Source organism: Thermobia domestica, chromosome 7 (assembly GCF_964235325.1).
Source record: "Thermobia domestica chromosome 7, izTheDome1.hap1.1, whole genome shotgun sequence".
NCBI lineage: Eukaryota > Metazoa > Arthropoda > Insecta > Zygentoma > Lepismatidae > Thermobia > Thermobia domestica.
Window position 1 is genome coordinate 111,176,123 of NC_137460.1, and position 25,099 is coordinate 111,201,221.

The 25,099-nt window shown below is 36.7% G+C and overlaps 1 protein-coding gene across 1 annotated transcript in view; it reads right to left on the reverse strand.

Moving 5' to 3' along the window:
• Stip1 (Stress-induced phosphoprotein 1) overlaps window positions 1–22,021 on the reverse strand; it is a 64,578-nt gene extending 42,557 nt beyond the window's left edge. Inside the window, exons 1-2 of the mRNA XM_081765137.1 lie at window positions 21,866–22,021; window positions 4,643–4,846 (exon numbers count right to left, since the gene is read on the reverse strand). Coding sequence (XP_081621263.1) covers window positions 4,643–4,846; window positions 21,866–21,901 — 240 coding nt within the window. The 5' untranslated portion in view covers window positions 21,902–22,021. The remainder of the gene's footprint in view (window positions 1–4,642; window positions 4,847–21,865) is intronic.
• Between the last annotated feature and the right edge of the window lie 3,078 nt (window positions 22,022–25,099).

The window sequence follows — 25,099 nt, forward strand, 5'->3', positions numbered from 1 at the left end:
CCACGAAGTCCACACGGCGCGAGCTGTAATCGAACCAGGGGCCCCAAGCACCGAAGGTGAACGCTCTACGACTGAGCCCCCCTATAATTAGCATAGGATTTGGGTTTTGGTCAGCTACGAAGGATTATCCATAAGCTATTTAAATACCTTTGCTTTCTCATAGTTTGATATTGTTAAGTCCTCTTTTCTTGCTCTTTTAATCCATTGTTCCGTCTTTCATATTTTGACTGAAAACGGTCTTTTAACGTACACTAATGTACAAATTATTGCTTTTTTCTTCTTTTTTTTAAACTCCAAATCCAAGTTGCCGACTTTTACACCAGAATGTTATCAAAATATTTTTTCCTATATCACTACTATGCTGTTACTATATAAATGCTTTTATGAAATACGTACCTTCGATATGCTGTGTATTTAATGGTACTTGAATATTACTATCATTTCTTTATGGTGTGTGTTTCATTGCCTTTGCTAAATTCTTCTTAACGGTTTTTATATTCCTTTTCCTAATTACTATACAATATGTTGATGCAAATGAAATTTCTGCCTCAGGTGCGTCATTTCCAAATAAGGTTACCATCTGTCTCGAATTAGGCGAGACACTTGAAATTTAAGAAAATTTTTCAGGGTCCCGAATTACGCTTGAGAGAGATCCATTGTATGATTAACTAACTAACTCTATGGCCTATGGAACCCGGAGGTTCAATGCCGCGTTCACAAAAGTTCCCCACTGACTTCTATCCTTAGCCAACTGGATCCAGTTTCTACTTTATATTCCTATTTCTGCGAGATCCATCTTAATATTGTTCTCCCTTCTGCGCCTATGTTTTCATAATGGTCGTTTTCCGGTTGGTCTTCCAGTTCAGAATTTGAAAGCGTTCCTACTTTCTTCCATCCTGGTTACAGGATCTTCCATTGTATGATAAATTATCCAAAATATACGACGGAAATCCTAAGTGACATTTGTGAAATTCGACATATGGGAGTCAGTTTATGACAAGCACTCTGTAAGGTGTTTTATTATCACTGAAATTATTACGAACTTCATTTTCTGCTAAGTTTTGAGGTTTTTGATGCAGGTATAAGATATGTTGATTTCACATCCCCAAGCTGGAATACTGAAAAGAGAAAACAACACAAATCCAGAACAAAGGGAACCGGAATAATGCTTCATTAAACAGTTACTAAGCACGTTCGTAGTTAATAAGATCATGTCTGTTTTAACTTCGTTTCGATAATTACCGACAATCTTGAGTCTTTAAGAAACGTTGACTTCTTAAGGATTTGTAGTAATGAAGGCGACAAATCGTCGCTGAACCATCTACGGTCAAGATTACCATTGTCTATAGGTGAATGCTTAGGTGAGTACAAGCTTGATTAGGATTATTTTGTGTTTTAAAGTAACTCTTACTGTCTAGTTTTTGAAGCAATCGATTTCTGCATGAGCCGTTGTACATGATTGTGAATTCACTCCAGTTGTCTGATTTATATATATATATAAAATTTTGAAATTTCAACTTCTGGGTCTTCGCAGATCTGTGATAACCCACTCTGTCGTCATTTACGAAAACTCCTAATGTTGAACGGCATACGTATCCTAAATTTTCCATCTGACCTTCAATATTGGAGATAATTTATCCTTTTCTCTATACAGAAAATGGAATCTACTAACAGTAAAATCTTTGAGAGCTAAAGTTATTCTCAGCTGAATATCTATTTATTCATCAGGAAATAACAGACATGAGTCTAATGACAATTTGCTGTAATGTAAAATATTGTACTAAATCATAATAAGAACAAAATAAATGAATAAATAACAAATCAATCATTAATGCAGATACAAAAACACATAATTATGCATAAAAATATTAATCACATGCATTATAAAGAGTCATATCTGGAAAATTGTTTCTCCATAATAATAATAAAAAAAAAAATCTCCAATAAATGTATCAAAATCACAGTAATTGTTCGCTGCAGACAAACACAGATAGGTACATCGATTAAACTAGGTACACACTTAGAAATTTTGTAATTACTACTGTAGATGCGTAAGGATTATGCAAGTTAACATCATTATTAATTAGCTATACTTTACCACTTAGAATTTAGTACCGTACCATAATTTAAGATCATATAAAGTTTTTCTTTTTGATAGTTTCACGAGTCCAAGTAAGTGTTTAATCTCATTATTAGTTTTGAATTAACTTAAATTTCCAGCCCAACCAGGAAAGGAAGAGATTCTGAACAGATTCAATATCATTATAAAAGTACTGTACACTTTTGTTCCAATCAGTCTATTTGATAATGCCTAAATTTCGCCTAGCTTTGGAGATAATCTGTTCTAGATGTTTATTAAATAATAATTTATTATCAAATATTACACGCAGATCTTTTCTGGACTCAACATATTTAATATTATCAATAAAATAAGTATAATAAATAAGATTAGTTTTATTGGAAAAAGTAACAGTAAGAATTTTGTTGAGATTTAAAGGTAAAAAGCATTGTCGTACGACTACTTCACAACACTACCAATATTAGTTTGAATAACAGCATAGTCATCAATCGAATCAAGGGAACAAATTTTTAAGTCATCAGCATACATACGAAAATGATCATGTACTTGTTCAAATCTTTTACAACTAATAGACAGAGGAGCGATCCGAAGTCAGATCCTTGAGGGACGCCAGAAAATTATTATGAACTGCAGAGATACCTAATCACAAATTTTTTATTGGAAGGATTTGAGAGAAGCCATCTAATAATAGATAAATCATATTCTTTTAATCATAATTCGAACACCTGATTGAACTTTTCCAGTAAATTCAACTGCTACGACTGCATATACAAGCAGGGTATGTGAAAATCAACACATCTTTTTCGAAGTTTGATTACTCTTTCAGACAAAACACTAGATCAAGTCCTTTTCATACTCGGGCAACTGTGAAACTTCAGAAAACTCGGGACTTTTCTTCAGGTAGTCCAAGGGATTCCACGCTAGGTTTCGCTACTTAGTCTTTGGTCCCATCTCAGTGTTAAGGTACTCTACTTTTAAGAAATTTATTAATTTTCTACCTGTATTTAATATAGTGGCGAATAGCATACAATACATTGACTACATTCTAAACATGTCAGTATGATCATTGCCCTTTCTAACAACTTCGTCAAATTGGTTCATTTCGAGTTTAGGGTCCTGTTCAGCATCGAAGTTCTGAGGCGTGCAACACACCAACTCTCACCGGTAATCGAATTCGAAACTCCCGCGTCAAAGACGCGTAGTCTAACCATCTAGCCACGAGGAAGTTCCTGGCTGAGAAAATGCTGTGTGTTTAAATTAAGTTGATAAAAAAAAAAAAAAAAAAAAACTCACAATCGTAGCAAGTATGTTGGTCTACACTTGCGTGAAATATTTTACAGAGAACAAGAACACATGCCTATGCGTGCTGCAACTCTCTCTATGCATAAGGATACAGAACTTTTAGAAGTTCTCTCTCTTCTTGATAATGACTACAGCATTTGCGAGCCTACAAGACACATCTATTTTTTTGTATTCAATTGGAGTGATATTTTTGCTAGGAATATGTGTGGAATTGCCAAATGCTTAACTAAATTTAGAGTCACACATGCGCATCCTCAGAAAAATATACACACTGAATTTATAAACAGAGCGATAATATCCGAACTCTATTTGCTAGTCACTGAACTATACGTAAACAGAATGATGCTGTACACTGTAAGACAGCAAGCCAGGTGTCAAACACAAAATAATCGGGAAAACTACCTGAAATTTAAATAAAAATCTCTGTATCAGCGAAGCGTATAAGAAACACCTCGTTTACCTGATTGATTCTCAACGAATAAGGTGTGTCTTATACCCCGGCAAATAGAGTAAATCTATATATATAAAAGAGAACGCACAAAATCCTTTGTCCGCTCATCACGCTAATACGGCTGAACCGATTTCTTTCATTTTTGGGGGGTTGTTAGGATTTGGACCCTAGATGGTTTTTATCATATCACTTTAATTTTCAATTACCAGTGTCTTGAGATAATTGACCAATCAGGTGTCAATACGTACAAAAAATCCTTTGTCCGCTCATCACGCTAATACGGCTGAACCGATTTCTTTCATTTTTGGGGGGTTGTTAGGATGTGGACCCTAGATGTTTTTTATCATATCACTTTAATTTTCAATTACCAGTGTCTTGAGATAATTGACCATTCAGGTGTCCATACGTACAAATCCTTTGTTATTAGTTCATCATAGGTATAAAAATAAACGTATTTATATGCAACCCGCATGACCCTGTGACTCGGCGGGTTAACATAACTGACAGGCGCTATAAATCACTTGAAAGCGAAAAAGTAAAAATTATCTAAGTAACAAAGTTTATTGCGTTCCGGGATGACCGCAGCGAAGCGGGGCGGGTTAACATAAATGACAGGCGATATAATGTTAACATTAGTGCAATCTTCTATGGTTTTTATCATATCACTTGAAAGCGAAAAAGTAAAAATTATCTAAGTAACAAAGTTTATTGCGTTCCGGGGTGACCGCAGCGAAGCGGGGTGAACGCTGCTAGTATACACTAAACTTTGAATCAGTAATAACAGCTGGTATTTTTTAAACAATACTTACTTTCCCCCAATCTGGTTTCAACTCAACAGTTTTCTCAGCATCCTTGAGTGCCTCCAGATACCTGCCAGCCTTTGCATATGCTGCTGATCGATTACTATATAGGACATGATTACTACCATCTAATCCAATGGCGTCTGTATAACATTTTATGGCTTCATCTAACTTCCCTGCTTGAAGAGCAGCGTTTCCCTTGTCTTTCAAAGCCTGCAGGGAATAAAATCAAGCATAGACAATTATTGTACAATTACAAGACTGCAGCATTAATTATTATTAACAGCAATACACAAAATGCAAAATGAAACCAAACTTTCAATTATTACATCAGCATTAATAGAATGAAAGTTTAAGGTGTCTTTTCACTACGGACGCTATACGAGATAGGATCTGATTTTTAAGCATGGTAGTATCTGATAGCAAAAGAGTCACGAATTCTACACCTGGTATAATTTCTAAGAATCTTCCTCATTATCTGATAATTTATTTGCATTTATCACCGTCCCTTCTCCTTCACAGGTCAAATTAGAAATTTTACAACACTTCGTTTAATCTCATTTCGCTAACAGAGTATAGATCATAAACACTACGAAACCTTGTAATATAAGGAAGTATTAGGAAGTTCGTGCAATCACCCAGAAGACGAACCCCCTTCGACATGCGCATTATACCTTGTTTCTCCTAAGTTAAGCATACAAAATATTAATTCGTATTTATTTATTCGTTTTAAAATACATATATCACGCAAGGTACAATGACTGACAAACTTGAGGCAAGGTGTGTTACCGAGTTCCTGTATTTTCAGAGGAAATCAGCAAAACAAACTCTCAGTGCCATAATTACAGGACGTTAGCTTCCATAGCTCGGGCTTCATCAAACTTTGCTACGGCACCTTGCTTGATGGTCTTTAACTGTAGTGAACGATTTCCTTTGAACGCTGCCGTGTTTTACTGTTTCTTTGCTACATATTGTAACACATATTTAATATTGCTTTTTGTCTTCAGTTTCGGGTATCGTTGCAGGAGATTTTTATATGAATTGAATCCGCGTACATGATAATCCTTGAATATGTTCTCTAGTGTGGCATCAGCACAATGTGTGATCACACTGTCGACAGTTCGAATTCACTTAGGCTACTTTCATTGTCTCTTGCAGGACTTACAGTGTCATTATACTTCTTCCTCTTCATTCTCTTTACAATCTTCACCACTGGGCTCTAACGTTCGAAGACTTTCGGTTTCTAACTAATTTCCATATTTTTACATTATTTCTTCTAGAAAACATGCAAATATCTCATCTTCCAGACCAATTCCTTCCTAATGACGTACCTTGCATCCAACTTTCACTCCAACCAATCGCACTATATTCATTGGATTGATCACACTTTCCGCGCCGTTTGACGTCTCACTACATATTCAACCTTTCCTCATGCGAAGAACTAGCGTTTGCAGCTTTACTGTTGGGAGTAGTGTAGTGGTAGACATGAGATGTGCTCTATCTGCCACTATGTAGCCATCTATTGGTGCAAATTTGCACTATCTTGCAGACAACCTACATCACCTATCGCTTTAGGGTACTAACACTATTTATACTCTTACTTTTACGTATTTTTTCGGTCGAGCTCACGTACTTTCCTGGACGGGCAAATAGTCACAAATATGAAAGCATGTGTAATGTTAGCACCCGTGAAGCAAACAATAATGTCGGTTTTTCTGCAAGCTGGTGTAAATGTCCGCAAGAGCACGTGCCATGCCCACAGGACGTCTATGATGTCTGACCCCGGGCCATTTTTGCGGAAACGTTTGAATGAATGGGAACATCAGAGCACATGTATCCCATTATTTCTTGGGGCACACATGCTGAAGGAAAACTTATTGCCCCAGGAGCCTCCTTAGGGTCCCAGGCAGGGTCCACCTCATAATTTTCAAATGGTAAGGTGGGTGAAGTAGTATATCGTTTAAAATGTATTGTGAATAGAAACAATCTACAAAAGTCCCAAGTCTGTATGCGTACCCTATGCAAAATGGTGGTCATAGACTTTTCATGACAACTGTGTTGACATTTTGACTGTCTATCGTTTTGTACAGAATGAGCGTAGAAACTCGGGACTTCATCTTGTTTCTTTTCAAATACCTTTTCAATGACATTTGACCCTACCCATCTTACCATTTGAAAATTTTGGTTGGACCCTGTCTGAGACCCTTCGGGTGACCCTGGGACACAACTTTTTCATTCAAAATGTGTGCCTCTAAAATAATGGGATACCTGTTCGCCTATTTTTCCATTCACCCACCCTTTTCTGCAGAAAATGGCACGGGGTCAGATGGTATAGACGCCCTGTAATTATGACACGTGCTCTACTTTGCCTTGCTCTTGCGGACGTTTACAGCATCTTGCAAAAAAACGAATATCACTGTCTGCTTCCAGGGTGCTAACATTACACATGCTTTCCTTTTTGTGTGTATTCACCCATTCGAGCCCAAGTACTTTTCTTGTAAGTTGTGGTAAGGAATGAGTCCTTTATCAAATCACATTACATATCGTATAGCAAGCCAATATTCTTTCCTATCCATGCTTTGTAACATCTTCCATAGGTTTGTAGTGTGAACATGAATACGGAAGCATATCTGCTTGTTAGAAGATATGTGATGTGATTTGATAAAGGACTTACCCCTTATCACAGCTAATTAATGTTACGTAAATTTCATAGAAGTAGCGTTTAATGTACTATATAGTTGAAGTATACCTATACAATCGCTGAAAACGATTATATCAATAACAGTATCAACCGGGTCACCATAAGATTATTAGAGCTAATTAGGACATAAGCAATAAACTACAATCTATTAATTCCATCATACGTTAAGCGAACTCAATTATTCTTACTTCAACTAATCCTGGATTCAATTTCAATTACACTAAATGCATTAACTACATACGAACATCTTTCTCTGTAAATCAATTAGTAACTGTATAATAACAACAACATTCATTTTTCGTGGTCACGATTCCCGGCGGGAGAGCACTGACGTTGAAACGTATTATGGTGATTTATATTCCACCATAAACTTTAGGTGGGTGAAGGACCGCTGACAAAAAAGTGTCATAAAGCATGGTGACTATGTGAAGACTAATGTCATTGAAGGTATAGTCTCAAAGATATAGATGTTTTCTTTCAGAAGATTGCACGAACTTTTTGATACCTCGTCGTATATTCACCAGATATAAACATATATTGGTATAATCAATGCATACTTTACAAATTGCATTGAAAAATATAGTACAGAAACTATTAGCGATTTTATGTAAATACATACATACATTTATTGTAATTTTGTGACTTCCTAATCCTCATGGAAAAAAGAGTAACCATCATGGAGTTGAGAGACTCCAGCTCTCATAGCAAGTAACATACACATTTCTAAATCCCTATCCCTAACGGATGACTTGATTTTGAGTTAGCCGTTCATTTCAGCAGCAAGAGGCGGTACGTGACGTTTGGGCGCGGACGTTTGGGCACTGGACGTTTGGGCGCGAAGCCATTTGGGCGCCAGACGTTTGGGCGCGAGTTAAATTAAAAAGTCATTATGTTAGGCGCTGAGTACTAAGTTCCACTCAAGATATCACAAGGTGTCTACTGTAGTGGAAGTCCTTGAATTATACTGGATTTTGTTTTACATATTAGAAATACTGGAATTTCAAAATTCTAAAAACTGAATTAACAATTAAATTTTGTAAATTTAAGTTTCAGCCAAAGTTAAGTGTGCTTTTTATTTGATAACTTTTCAAGCCAAAAGTAAGTAGACCAGACTAGATATGACTGACTGCATTACATACATAGTAAGCCTATTCCTTTAAAAAATTTAAACAGGCCTTTTACTGTGGTTATGCAATAAATGTGAATGTCAAACACATTTCTAGTGGCTAAATGACCAATATATGTACACTTAACAATATTTTTCACTTTGAAATCGTTCTTTTTTCCCTTTCTCCACTTTCTTTAATGCAGATTAAATGCTTACAATGGGACGAAAAAAAAGTGTTAAGTTTTGATTTTTATATTGGAATGTTAATATAAAAAAGTGATACGGCATACTGCAGTTCCTAAACTCAATGTCTTAGATTCCCTGTATTAACATCTTTCCCTCAACTCGATTAGGATTTAAGATTTTTAGATTTCTGGGTTCTCGGTGTTTAAGGCCATTTAACCCGTCACGTTTGAGGGAGCACACTATCCGGGGAAAGGGAAGGAAGGAAGCGGCCTGGACCTGTAAATTAGATACCACCTCAGCATTATTAACAGTCGTCTGATTCCTTCATTTTCTAGCTTTCTTATATAATACAAAAATTAGATCATTAGATCAGAAGTACAAGAATAGTGAACAAGCGAAAAATCAGTCCATGACGAGGTTAGGCAACAAATACCACAAACGAATTAAACTGTTTAATTTAGAAAACATACAGATAAATGAGGTGAGATAAAAACAGAAGTATAGGAAATGTATATATCTTGATTCGCGCTTAGTTTTCAGTGCCTAGCTTACTTTATATGTCGTAAATTGTGATTTTTACTATGTACCTCGCGCCCAAACGGCAGCGCCGAAACGTCCGCGCCCAAATGGTGGCGCCCAAACGTCCTGTCCCGGCAAGAGGATATGAGACGTAAACCTGAAGCTTAACGTGGGATACGAGCCACAAGAACTCCTGCCGGGAATCGAACCTGGGTCTCCCAAGCCAAAGGCGTGTACGCTATCTACTTAAGTCACGAGAGTGCTGTATCTATTCGTAATGGAATAGGAGTAATTTATTCAAGCGTTAAGGCAGAGTTTAATCCTCCTTTTCTCTGCTAACAAACAATACAGAAGTTTCACAATAACAAAGAAAACAATGGAGAACACTGTTCAATATTCATAGCGACTAAAACACAGATGTTTACACAACTGGAGAGTTCACCAGTACCTGAGAATATGTAACTCAAATTCACTAGCTGTTCTCGCGGTCATTTAAATTTTACAAGATTAAATCGTTTTACTTATATGCGAACAGTTGTTCTGCTTTATCCAAACAAAATACTGATAAGACTTCTGTAGTTTAGATTACTAAAGGTCTTCAAACAATTCCAAATATGCGGGTCAATAACATTATGACCAATGAAAGCTGTTGGACGAGTTATTGACGTATGGTAAAAAATACATACGTTTGGAGAACAATCTATGGGTTTTTATATACCATATGTCTGGTTAGACTTCTCCCTACTTACACAGTATCCAACAAACCACTGCAGCATTCCGTGGGAATTTGAGAGTAATGTGTAAGTTACACAATCTTGAACCGTATTGATTATAAATTACCATAATTTAACCTTAAGGCTGCAAACCATTACGTGAACCAGTTGTTTCGGGCTAAGTGGAGTTCGAAAGTATAGAGAATTCAAAAATCTATCAATTCAGTTGTTACAAAGACGGCATTAGAGCTGGAGATCGTTCCTTAGTGTGAGGTTTGTGCGACTATTGGGAAAGTCACTCACATTAAAGTCACCTACATATTTCAACAATAAGGAGAGAACTACACAGGGTTGGCAAAAACCATGTAGGGAAAAAAAAATTTGGGTTTAATAATTTGTTCTATGTAGGTCTATTTATATTGCATATGGACAGAAGTAAGTTTGTTTCTCCTTGGTGTTATTATGCAACAACGGGGTTATTCTGGAAGGGGTCACATAAACTTAAAGCAGAATCCAATCCACTTCTCGGCTTACATCCGAGGGAAACTGCCCTCCATTTGGACCTGGAACAGTAGAATGGAAGTTCCACCCACTTCACTCCAACACCAATAGTATATTCGCTTATTAGGAAATCGGGACTGTCCCGTTTCATTATAAAGTTACGTGGTCCGGTAAATAAATTTCTTAAATCGGGAAACTCCTGCCTTAGCCACCAGGAAAATCCTATTATTACCTTCAGTGCAAATCAATAACGGGAAAATCTCGTTATCGCTTCGCATGTAAAATTTTACAGTCAACGTATCGTAACCAGTACGCTAAAACTGAGATATTAGATTACAAATATGTAGATATCATTTAATAAAATTAAAATAGAAATTTAGTATGTAGATATCATTCAATAAAATTAAAACAAAGTTCAATTCAAAGCAGTCGATAATTTTTGGCAACTTCTATCAATATCTTTAAGCAACCTTGGGGTCTTTATAAAACAGGCATTCAGGCAAGCAGAAATATATATACAATTTGGTTTCGTTTCGTATGTTTAGGCTTAACATCCTTATGTAATACCGAGGTTATTAAGAACACTTGCTTAAAGTGACACCCGAACCGCTACTTGGTTTACATTTGAAAGAAAGGTTGTGGTTCTACCGAGAATTGGACATGGGACGCCTTGATTAAAAGGTGAAAAGGAGATAAAACTATACCTTAAAAGACAAATTTTGACCAAAGGATAAATAATAGCGTTACAGTTTCGGTAAAATGTCTCTGCCTTCAGACACATTATCCGATGTATAATGTACGAGATAATATGTCTGATGAACGCAAAGATATTTTGTCGAAACTGTAACGCTATTATTTACTAGATTATATATGGTTTGATCAGAATTTGTCTTTTATTTTATACAAGAAGTTCCAAAGCTAGAATGAGTAGTAATCAGAGCTAAAACTAATGCAGATGATTTGATATGTGGGAACGTCAACATGAAGTTCATACTTTTTTCTTTTTTTTTTTTTTTTTTTGAACAGCTAGTTTAAATCAAGGTTTAAACCAGCCAACCCTGGAACTACGCATATTCTTTTTTCAAGTTTGAAGTCCCATGTAATGCACCAAGATTACTTTCCATGAAGATTACTTTCCATTTCAGGAACCACTAGCTGTCAACTTATCTTAATATAGACCAATATAAAGTCTAATTATAATAAACCAAAGTCACAGTAAGATGGAGGGTTGCAGTTAAAACAAAAAAAGTTAAGCACTATTTTTCATTTTTCTAGTTGCACTCTTCAAATTGTTAGTTTCCCTACCAGTTACAATATACTGAGGAAATTCAAAGTTTCTTTAAGTAATTTATCGACATTAAAGTCTATCTCAGACAAGTTGTTAGGAACTTACATCCCCACCACCCATCTGCTAGCTGTCCACTGTTTCAGATGGGGGCTACAGTTAAAGGAGACTATGATTATTGAAAATGAATAATAAATAAGAATTGGTGGAAGGAGAAAGTAGCAGCAAAGCGATAACCCGAGAAAACCCACTGACACGATGTCGTTAGCCACGAATTTACATGACCAAAGATCCAACCGGAAGTAAGTAACTTACCACTGAGCCCCCACTCCACCGTAACATTTGACAACAAAAATATAACAATACCGTATATAACAAGAAAACTAAAAAGTGTGTCGACTCTTTTTCCATGGAAACAGTTATCATACTGTATACACGAAAGAAAAATACGAGTTAATTCCAAATAGTCTAACAGGAATTCAAATTAAAGCAACTGAAGAAAACAGTATATATGTCTAATACTATTAAAAATACTAATTTAGTTATTTTTGCTTGCCAAACTGGCGTTTCCTCTTTCTCCAGCAGTCCACTGCCTATTGTACTGTTGCCCCTAGGAACTCACATTTCGTTGTGAGATTCACTAGATATTTTTCATATTGCAATTACTTGCTGCTTAAAATGTAAACGGGAACAACAAACTTTATATAAAACAATACTTACACGGTCCTTTGTCACTTATCTTTTTATATGAAGTGAAGGTATTGTCAATCTGTAACATAATGTAACGAAGTGAGTTGAATACAACAATGTTCTTAAAAAAGATTTACTCCTTCTAACATAAAATGAAAGAATAAGCATAAATTTGATTTATAAGCAACTGTTGTTATACCTTTTTTTTTTTAAAAAAAAAAGGGTCAAAGCAATATTTATTAGGCCTATAAAATACATAAACAATGCTATATCATTTTCTTAAAATGACCATATTAATTGAAGTTGCGAATGATGAGTAGGTTAAGAGTAGCTAAAAGGAATAGCAAACTTCCTCACATTGACAGAAAACGCGGAGTGGAGCGGAAAATTGAGATTTTAAACAATACTGAATGTCTCTAACGTTTCCTTCCCTGTCAGGCATGGTATACCTGCTTTTCCCTCTTGCGGCGAGAAAGAGGAGGAGAGTAGGGGAGTTTTCCTGGTTTCCTATCAACTAGTCTGAGATAGAGTAAATGCTTGTATCATACTTGTGATTCATTATCTAATTAGTTGTTTCATAGTGCATACGTAAGAAATTAATCTGAAATAATACAAATCAAGAACCTGACACGGCTTCCCCGCTGGCCTGATAGCTAGCACGCGCCTTTAGAGCATGGGACCCAAGGTCCAATTCCCGGTGAGAGACCCTCAAAAAATTTGAACGCATTAGAGTCGTTCAGAATTCATCTCAAAACTGTCCACGCCTCATATAGTCTCGGCGATGAAATAGAACCAACCATCCTAGAAACTGATAGAGCATATAAGTTGTCCTTGCACTACAATCTGTAAGTTTTGTGGAATAAGTACTCAATTTATTCCTTTACAGATGAGTTTCTAAGGCAAGTTTTTAGTCTGGTAATTTTAATTAGTTTATTCGATTTTTCGATTGTGATTTGGATCTTTTGGTTCCGGTTTTCAGAACGTTTCTGTTCTATATTCGTTACTGGTATCGAATCACCACGTGACTTGTTGATGGTGCTTGTTTTTCTGCTTGAGCGTGAAAGTATGGATATGACTTGATGTCATATGCCGCGCTAGTGTTCATGTGGTCTTGCTTATGATTTTACCTCATGTGCTCTGGTTTACTGTTACATGTGCGTCTCGCGCGCATTGCTTTCTATTTTGTGTTAAGTAGTTTTTCTGGCGGCACATGTCTAATGTGCTGGACGTTCCTTTTGATAAAGAACAAATTAAATATTTGAATTTACATCGGTTCTCAAAATTAGTATACCTTTCTATTAAGTTAACGGAGTACATTTCAGTCGTTATTCGTCCTTAGTGGTCAGTGAAAGACATTCAACTGTGAACCATTAATGTAATTTCACCAATACTATTTGTGTAGCATACACACAAAATATTGATAACGTTTGGTGTCAGTTGAGAAGACTGAACTCCACACATTGTTCAGAAGGAACGGTGATGCAGTTCGGCTATTACAATGTTCAACATTTTTTTTTTTTTTTCACTTTTTATTTTTTACAGAAACGAAAGTAGCCGTTCCGTTCCGTTTGTTAGCCGTTCTTCATTGATTTTTGACCACAGAACGCGAAAATCGCAGTGAAAATTCTCTCCTGGCTCATGTTTGAGTAATTTAGCGTTTTATATTTTGCATATAACGCTATGAGACATTATAAATACATGATTTGAAATCATTGTTTTACACGGTACAAAGTGTCGTTCTTGACAAGTATTTGCTGCATATTCGACTTGGCAACAGTGCAAGCGTCTCATGAGTCACGTGAGGCAATGATTGCAAGTTGCAACTAACTCCAGTGAATGAGAACATTATTGCTGTTGTACATATCGTATTCATTGTGAAGTGTCAGTGATTCAAGGAAAGTGCAGCAATGCCCCGCATTTGTAAAAATTCGGTGGACAGTGTGCTACATATGTGGAAGTGATCTGTGGTTCCAGGAAGCGGCTATTGACTGCTGCAGTGCGAAGGGTATATTTACTATACTTTGGGTGTTGTGTTGGAGACCAGGATAAATCATGGGCTCCCCACGTTTGTTGTATAGTAAAATCGCTCGAACCATCCCCAGGCGGCTACAAAGGAAGCGGAACACAATTGAAGGAAACCGCGTGTTTCTTTGTTACAAGGGAGGGATAATTGAACATGTCTTTCCAGTTGAGGGTGGCCTGCCAGTTGACCTGCTGAAAAAGAAAGCGATGTTGCAATTTTCACCCTCTTGCTTACTGATTCTTCAGTAGTCTTCGCAGAAAGACAGATTTATCTAGTTTTTTTGTTACTTTTGTTTTCATTGCATCCTCCTCCTTCCGTCTCCTTTAGCTTGTGGGACGTTAAACTGAAATATCTCATTTAATTTGAATTCAATTTGGATATGTTGTAATGAAGAGAAAAAAGAAATCAATCATTAGTTTCATGATATGGGCTTATATTACTCTTAAATATAGCATATTGTTAATATTATGTAACTTCCATAACGATAACGCTTTACGAACCAAACATGTTAAGTAGTTCGCCCCTGTCCTCACCCCCCCCCCTGCAAGGCAGTGCCGCAAAAGCATGATGAGAAAAAAATACAATCTTTATTTGCCGCTCCCAGAAATCCGTCCTTGACCGCTCATGTCCATACTATTATACTGAATTCCTTTGATGATTGTTGTGTTTTATTATTATTATTATTATTATTATTATATAATGTATCCATTAATAATAAAAAGTTAGCGATGGCAACAACGTATTACTTCGACACCGAACACGTGCCGTTTATGGCTTATTTGGAGTGTTATTTATGAGGGCGGTTAGGGCAAATTTTCCGCTCGAGTTCAAAGGAAGCCGGTTGGGGACCAATAGAACGTCTCGACTATACGAGTTGTTCATCTACTCTGAATGCCTGGATGCATGGGAAGAACGTTTCCATGCGCTTTGCTGTGGTCGCCATTTGGCGTGAACCAACTAACCATAGTACAGACTGCTACCTTTGCATGCTACCCTGCTTGAAGAAAGATATAAATACGAGGAAGAGAAGGAAGATCGAATACCCAGTAATACCATCTGTCATTCGTCCAGTGGCCCATGGAGAAGGATTGCCTGTTCCCGATCCCCCGGCTCCATTCCGACGGAAAGTGATACAGACAATGAAAGTGAAAGTTAACCTGCTCCACATACCACTGACACTGATCCTTCATTTGAGCCGAAAACCAACTATCCTGAACCACACCAACTCACACAAGCGGAGCTTAATGACCTGATTAGAGATTTGGAACTGCAAAGAATAAAGCTGCGCTCTTAGCATCTAGGTTACAGCAGTGGAACCTTCTGGAGGATACAGTTAGGGTATCAACTCTACGCGGTCGTCAAAAAGATCTTCAAAATATTTCTGCTGCACTGATGAGTTAGTATTTTGCAATGATGTTCCAGGTTTTGGTGCAGAAACTGAAGATTCCATACAGTAGAAGATTGGAGACTGTTTATAGACGCCTCTAAAACAAGCCTTAAGGCTCTGATCCAGTACAACAGCATCAATCCCTGTTGCCTATGCACCCTTAGGTAAAGAAAGTTAACCCATGTTGGAACGCTTTCTGGGTCTTATAAAATATCGTGAACACATGTGGTGATTTTAAGGTGATCGCAATTTTGCTTGGTCTAGAGGGTGTCTATACAAAGTACAGTTGTTACATATGTGAGTGGGATAGTCTTGCAAAGAATGTCCATTACATTCAAAAGAAAAGCCGCGACAAACAGCTTTGCTGCCAGGCGGAAAAAAAAAAAAAAAATCAAATGTACCTCTCGTGAACCCACAAAGCATTGTGCTACCACCATTGCACATTAAATTTGGACTCATGAAAACATTTGTGAAGGCCATGAATAGGAATGAACGTGCATTGGCATACTTGTGCCAAAAGCTTCTGCGTCAAGTACAGAAAAGATTAAGCAGGGAGTCTTTATTGGTCCGCAGATACGGAACCTATTGCAAGACGAACTGTTTGAATTTATTCTCAGTGCTGATGAGCTCCATGCGTGGCATTGTTTCCGCAATGCCTGTACCAGATTCTTGGGCAACCACCGAGCCGAAAATTACAAATTGCTATCTGCTTACGATAAATTTGGGTGCAATATGTCACTCAAAATGCACTTCCTCCATTCACGTCTTGATGCCTTTCCAGTGAATTGTGGACCTTTCAGTGACGAGCAAGGAGAGCGATTTCAACAGGACATTTCTGCGATGGGACATTACAAAAGAAAGTGGTCGGTTTCAATGTCAGCGGATTTCTGCTGGATGATTCCATGATGCTACAGATGTTCCTCACAAGAAACAAGCAAAGAGACGGCATGTTTAAAAGAGATACTTTGGGTAACTTTTACCAATTCAGTTCTTGTCCTGTAGCGCTAAATGCAAAATGTTAAAGAGTGTTATTACACCGATAGTGTGCCAGGAGGACGTTATATTTTTGGTATTCATATTCAGTGTGCAAACATTTATAAGAGACTGCTATTTTTAATTCCGTAATTATGTTAATGTTTATTACTTTTACCTTTACAATTTCATTACAACAGCGTTATATTCAAAAGGTAAACTATGCAATTACCATTAAATCTGAGCTAGGAGCATATTATCACTGTCATTTTATTGTTCAGCGTCCAAGAAATTATAAAGAATAACTAATTTTATTTTTGTAATTATTTCAATGTTTTGTGACTTTTCCCTTAGAATTTCATTATTATAGCGCTATACGTAACATGTAAATTGTGTAATTACAAGTAAATCTTAGCCAGGAGCACATTTTCATTGTCAGTTTCGTGTTCAGCACTTAAAAATCAATAAAGGATGACCATTTACATTTATGTAAAAAAATTCACTGTTGCACATACTATTATTTATGAAGTAGGAAATTCTGGTTTGGTTATAATATTGGGGAGAAATATTTATTCATGAAGCAACCTGCCCAACTTATATTTATTACATTAAAAATTTTAGGCATTTCATTATTATTATTATTATTATTATTATTATAAGATAGGGTACATAGTTGATTCTGGTCGGGAAATCGGGGGACTTAATTACTTTCAAGTATATGATTTTGTGAGCTGTTCATATTAGTTTCAGTATTTTATTCTAGAGTTGAGTTGATTTTGAGTTTCGCGTCGTTCAGCAGCGAGGCTACATGAGACGTGGACTTACTGATTAACATGAAATCCGAACGAGCTTCCGCTGGGAATCGAACCTGGGTATTTTCTTCTTGTTTAAGGGAGATTTGGGGGAGGTCTTGCCCCACTCATACATATAGTTAATATGTGTTTTTCATTTATTCCCTTTTGTGTTTTTCTAGTTTGGCTTTTGGGCTTTGATAATTTGCTTGTTTTCCTATTGTCTATTGTGTGCCCTTTATAGCAGTCGAGAAATGTGGTATTCTTGCTGTAGTTTTTTAATTATTATTTTATATATGGCATATTTCAAGTTTTGATAAATTTAAGATACTGATTAAGATTAGTCAGTCATAAAAATGGCAATTTTATTATTAAAATAAATGAATGCAAATGACAGAATTCTGTAGGATATTAAATTTCATTATTAGAGGAATCTTTCGCAATGTAGGAAACCAGAATTTCATGTTTACGAAGTGTGAAACCATTACAAAAGCGATTTTAGGGTTAAAAGTAATGAATGCATACGAAACATGACTGTGTAACATACCCATTTCTACCGTGAAATATTCTGCACAATATAGGAACTGCAGTTAAGTTTACGAGTATTACAAGTGTGAAACCATTACAAGTGCTCTAACCGATGTGATATCAAGTGTTTTCTGAACCATAATCGTTTTTGTGCATCTTTCCATCCCTGACGCGCCTGCTCCTGTCCTGACTTGTTTAGATAGAATGCTATTAGTGGCCACCTTTGCACAGTCGTTTTTAGGGCGTACGTCCAGACCTGATCTTATACCTGCAACGGAAAGTCCTCATAAAGTAAATTTGCACATATGAATGCAACTCCTACCCTAAAAAAGAACTTCTAAGACATTACAAGTGAATTTCATGATGTAATCCCATATAGTAGGATAACAGGTAATATGACAGCGTAATCACTTACAGGGCACACTAATTTGCACGCGCTACGGTAATAATTGTCCAGAACGTCTGAGAGAATAGTTTGAAGCAAGAAAAGTTTAAAAAGAAAATGCTTTCTTATTTAAATGACGGACTATTTTTAATATGTATCAAATTTAGAATTGTGTTACAGTATGAAGTTCGTATGGTTCTAAATCTATTAGCATTTGATTGAGGGTTGGCAAAAACCATGGTTTTTATTGAAAAAATAAACAAAAAAACATTTTTTTTTTGGTTTAAATAATTTGCTCGATGTATTCATATCACATATGGACAGAAATAAGTTTGTTTCGCCTTGGTGTTATTATACACAGGGTTTGAAAAAACCCGGGCATTTTTGAAAAAATCCAACCCACCTGAGACCATGTGGTTTTTTTTCGGGTTTGTTTTTTTTCCCGAAATATTTCAATGTCTTTGGGGTAAAAATGTTAAAATATGATTTACATTTCAAGATTGTCATTGTCACAACTTGCAACAATTTTCTACTCACTGCTGTTTTGAAAAAATGGCCGCCATTTTGAAATTTTATATTGGATAGCCAAAAAAAAAAAAAAAAATCTATACGGCAAATTTAGATATCTTGTGCTCTACCCTCAAAATTTCAACTTAAAAAGTCCGAAAATTGCACCCTGTAGTACGGATACCCGCTATTTTGAAATTTCATGCCGTCAAAATATATACAGCTAATTTAGTCTCTCGTGTTTCTACTCTGAAAATTTTAACTTAAGAGACCGAAAACTGTCCTTTGTAGCGTGGATATCCGCTATTTTGAAAAAAAAAAAAAAAAAAAAGCGCCATTTTGTAATTTTACGTTGGTATGCCGCCAAAATCTATACAGAAAATTTAAAGTGTCTCCAGCTTGTATTCTGAAAATTTAAAAGACCGAAAGTTGAACACTGTGTAGTACAGGCAGACAAACGAACAAATGTAGATAGAGTCGTCCCAGGAGCCTCAAGGACGTTCGCCAAATATGAATACCAAATAGCTATATTAATATAAAACAAAGACATCATCAAAATGTCTTATATGAAATAATTATTTTTCAACGTAAAATAAATGGTTTTATTGTTGAAGTTCACTTTCGATGCTTTGTGCGTTCAATTACGGGAATTTCCCGAGCACTTGTTGCAAGACGGGTCTTTTCTCAAAATTAATTTAAAACAATTAACAAAGTTAGGCCTATAATTCATATTTTATAAAGTAAATGTTTCAAAATGTCTTGCATGAAATTAAATATCTTCCAGCTTAAAATAAATAGTTTTATTGTTGAAATATTCACTTCCGATGCTTTGTGGGTTCAACTGCGGGAATTTCCCGAACACTTCTTTCACGACGGGTTTTCCCTGAAAATGCAGCTTGCTTTATTCTACATCGAAACTTCCATTAATACTGAAGTTGGAATTCAGCATTTAAAATAGTAAGCGTTAAGTAATCTTGGGGGCTCCGAACATTAAGCTTTTAAATTTGAAAATAATTTTTACGCTATTGTTGATGTCGATTCTACAGAATGCTTATTTGAAGAGTAGCAACAAATAAATGAACTAAACTGTTGTTGGAAAACCAAATTTAACTGATGAATACTTGTGTTACCATCAAAGGTAAAAAATAATACTAATAGTTTTACTAATGTATTTACATATTTACTGTTAGTAGCGGCACCTATGATCTTAAACCCGTCAACGTGTGAGGGATAACGTCCCTCAGCGGCGCCGAGTCAGGAAGCATACTGTTCACGGAAAGTATTTTATTGCTTATTTTACTTCAAATAAGCTATAAGTATAATGCACATACTAATTTGTTCTATAATTATCTCAAACTAAGGTTTTTTTTTTTTTTTTTTTTTTTTTTTTTTTTTTTTTTTATTCATTCATTCAGTGCATTCAGAACTTTATAAAGGTCTTATGTTTAGTGTTGTTGTCTACCATAACGTGAAAGCATATAGTTAATTTGTCCAAAGAAAATTCAGAATCTGATAAAAATAACTTTCAATGTGATCACCTTAGTTGTACTAATAATATACTAACAAAAAGGTAAAAAACCCAGGTGGGTTTTAAAGTGTTTTTATTTCAGTTGGGTCCAACCCGAAAAAACTCGGTGGGTTTTTTCGGGCTCGCCCACTTGGGCAAACCCTGATTATACATCAACTGGGTTGTGCTGGAAGGGGTCACACAAGCTTAAAGCGGAATCCAAACCGCCTCTCGGCTTACATACGAGAGAAATTGTCCTCCATTTGAACTCGAAACCAGAACTAATTAGCCACAAATGCGATACATCTGCCGACTCCTGATAAATATACGTTGTACCACCACGCTTTCTAATCGATTTGCGAGGAACTGGTTCTTGGTGATAAATAACTGTTCCAAGGAACCAGACGAACCTATTCACGGAATGAAATAAGTAAAAACTTGCCAATTCCTAACATTAAGTACCTACTTAAGAAGAGCAATTAGAATCTACACGTTACAATAATTAACATACAACTGCATAAATTAAGTGCAAGTATATATATTCGAAAATGAAATCCTTTAAGTTTAACGTCCTACGATTATGCCTGTTAGACTAAAGGAGGCGGTGGTGATGAAAGATGAATGAAGAATGTAGGTGGAAACGGGAGAACTCCGAGTAGACCCACGCACACAGTGTTTGTCCACTACAAAGCTCACTTGGCGCGGGCTAGGATCGAACCAAGGACCCCATTCACCAGAGATGAACGCTCTACCACCGATTCACCTGGTCCCGATATATATTCAGAAACGGTGCAGTTTTACTATACGGATCCACAGATTGTACAAGGCCCAAAAAATTTAGGTAAGTCTTTAATTTGCCCATTTTATGTCGAGAACAGTACCCAACGAACCCCTGCGGAGCTTCTAACACGTTTCTACTCATACTGCTACCCCTACTTCAACTACTACTTATACTATGGATCCGTGTAGTAAAACTGCACGTCAGAAACATTTTATAATTCTTCTAGAAAATAGGTCCGAAAACAGGAACATAAATATATAAATGGCAATACTGTATATGGCCTATACGAGACATGTCCCTAAGAACAATGGAAGAAAGGAAAACATTGCCTCAAAACTAATTACAGACTACTTTGAGGTTAGTAAATGACTTATCTTAATTAACAATTAAGTGATCCATGAACATGATATTAACACGCAGCAAGGAATTTCTTATTTGTCCATTACTTACTAGATTTTCATATCCACCTTAGGCCTATGGTAGTCTACTTAAGAAACAATCAACAGAATTAAACTTGCTAACAACACTATTATCGTATCATTTTTACGTGGCACCTAAACCCAAATAAAACTTCGTATTAAATATAATAAAAAACTAAAAGAAAAGTTACCCTATTAGTTAATATGCAAAAATTTTATTAGTCATTACCTGAGCTTGGTTCCCATCAGCCATGACGCCGGGCATACTGCATGCGATAGAACTGTCTCGAAGAAACAAAAAGTTGAAAAGCGTTTTGCGTGTTACTAGTATAGTCTAGTGTTTTCTTCGGGCAATGTTGGTAATCCCTTAAGAAGATATGACCATTCCAACTAATGTTTAAGCTCAAACGAGAAAAAGTTGTTCAGAGGGGTTGAGGGTGCAAATAAGTAAAATTATTTTCAATTCAATGATCATTCTATTTACGTAATAATTGTTGAGTCTATAATTGTAGCGTAACTAAATCAGATGATCTTACTCATGATAATCAAAGTTGGCGTCCTAAGTTGCATGCATTACGATCTTCTTCAGCTGATCTTCCATAGTGACTTTTCATTATCCGTTTCAATACCATCTGTCGACTGGAGCTGGTTTCTTCCCCAGGGCCGCATCTAGGGGGGTCAATTCGGGGCATTTGCCCTGGGGCGCAGCTAGTTGAGAGTATGTAGGGACACCATTTCGATGCAAAATTGGAAGGATGGGGACAGATATACATCTTTGCCCCGGGCGCAATATTTCGTTCGTAGATCGACCCTGTTCTTCCTCTTCATCTTTTTCCTCCCATTTTGCCTTCCCGGGATACTGTTTCTTCTAGGACAATGTCCAAATTAGTTTCCCTCCCCACTTTGATAATTAACTCCAATATAGGTATAATTTTCGCACTGAACAGCACGGTTCGGGTCGTGTCGCATTGGCCCAGTACGACTTAACACAAATTGACAGGGATATGAAAAATACTTTTCACAATGACTTTTCTCTTCAAGAAATATCCAACAGATAGAAGAGAAATCTGTATTTTTTGTTCTGATTCTCGACTGTGGTTCAAGAGTGCTTTCGCTTTGTCCAAAAGTTACTGCGAATTGCGAAGATCGACGCAGACATGGGATTGTTCATCCACTCGGAATACACGTTGTCCGAAAACGAAACAATGAAGCTTTCAGTGCGGGAAATGCCTATAGAACCAGTGCTTAAAAAAAAAAAAAAAAAAAAAATGTAATTGTACATTTTATGGAGGACGGAAATATTTTATCACGTATATATGATCAAAATATTTATGTCTGAATTTAACACCTTTTATGTTAATGAAGACGAACCTCCACATGTTGTACTTTAAATCCATGACTATGCATGTATAATGAACTATTTGACTTGTTAAAATTCAATTTTTCCCTAATTTTATATTTTATATCAGCGTTTCCCAACCTTTTTCAACTTGCGGCACACTACGGGTGTTACTTGCAGGGGTGGACTGGCTATGTAAAAAGGGCGCGGTCACATACTCTGGGAGGGCGCCGTCCATCTGAGGCTTTCGCTTTATGGAATACCCCCTCCTAATAAATGGAAGTCCGGGGGCTTTCTTCGGAAAATTAGTACACAAAAAACAACAAAAGATTAAGTAGCTATTGCAGTTAATCATGATAGAATTATACAAATTCAATATTTTCATAAACAAACAAAGAGACTTTGAGTACTAAATACGAGGCGTATTTTTTTAAGTAAGGTCCGTTTTGTTGTAGACACTAGTAGTTCGCGCGCGTACCGCAACTAGCGTGTGCGTCGTGTACCGGCATGCCTCGGGAACAACTGTGCTCAGTTTCAACTCTGTAGCTGACCTGTACGGTTGTGTTATGTGCTTTCACAATGTTTAAGACTATCACGTCGCCCGCCGCGTGTGAGGTTCGCTCAGTGATACGGTTTTTGTCAGCAAGTAACCTGTCTGATGCAGAAATTCATCGACAGATTTGCGAAGTGTACGGTGATACTGTTACGAGAATTCAAAAATGGCCGTAACAACGTCCATGATGAGGACCGCTCCGGTCGCCCTTCTTCGATTACAGACGATTTGGTGGCTTCAGTTGAAGCGAGAGTTCGTGAGAACAGGCGCTTCACAATAACAGGTCTCTCAAACGAATTTCCTGACGTGTCGAGATCAGTGCTTTACAAAATTGTTTCTGAACACCTAAAGTTTAGGAAACTGTGCTCCCGTTGGGTCCCGAAACTCCTAAAGAGGACCACAAAAACCAAAGATTTGAGTATGCCATGAAGTTCTTGACTCGTTATCACGAAGAAGGTGACGGCTTCTTGAGTCAGATCGTAACTGGAGACGAAACATGGGTTTCGCATATCACGCCCGAATCGAAGCAACAGAGCATGGAATGGAGACACATACACTCGCCTGTAAAGGTAAAGGCCAAACAGACTGTGTCCCAGTACAAAATCATGGCGTCGGTGTTTTGGAATAGGCATGGTGTTTTGTTGGTCGACTTCATGCAACGAGGAACCACTATCAATGCAGAAGCATACTGCCAAACACTGTGAAAGCTAAGCAGAGAGATTCAAAACAAACGACGCGGCATGCTGACAAAGGGCATTGTTCTTCTCCATGACAATGCAAGACCTCACACTGCAGGTCAGACCCGCGATTTGTTGGACAGTTTTGGCTGGGAAGTTTTAGACCACCCACCCTACAGTCCTGATCTTGCGCCGAGCGATTACCATCTGTTCCTCCACCTCAAACAACACCTCAGTGGCAACCGTTACAATGATGACGACGATGTGAAAACGGCAGTGAACTCTTGGTTATCGGAGCAGGCGGCAAGTTTTTATGAAGGGGGTATTTTGAAATTGGTTGAGAGGTATGATAAGTGTTTGAACATTCTTGGCAACTATGTCGAAAAATAGAGTAAAGTATGTACTTTCTGAAAATACATTTACTTTTTTGAAATAACCTTTCGTTGTGTACTTATGTTCAAACGGCCTTACTTAAAAAACACGCCTCGTATATTAGGCCTATATAAATCTGCATACTTTAACTGAGACTACAAAAATCACACCAGTTTTTTAAATTCTTCGGCTACATTTGTTAACAGCCTAATTATAACTGAAGATTTGAGTTAAGTTTGGGGCTTATGCTATTTTTCATCCTTCTGTCCTTTTAAAGCTATGTTCATCAAAACATTAACTTATTTTTCATCTATTTTTAAAACCGTTAATAAAAAGCATACATGAAACATTTACTACAAATTAACAAAAGTATATTTAGAATTATATACCTACCTAGCGAAAAAAGAAATTCAAAGCAAAACTGGAATATGAAAGTAAAGTCACCACTTTATGCTTGAAGGAGCCTTCGCATCTCCTTGCTTTTATCACACATTTTGTCAATAATAAGATGGTTGTCTTTTT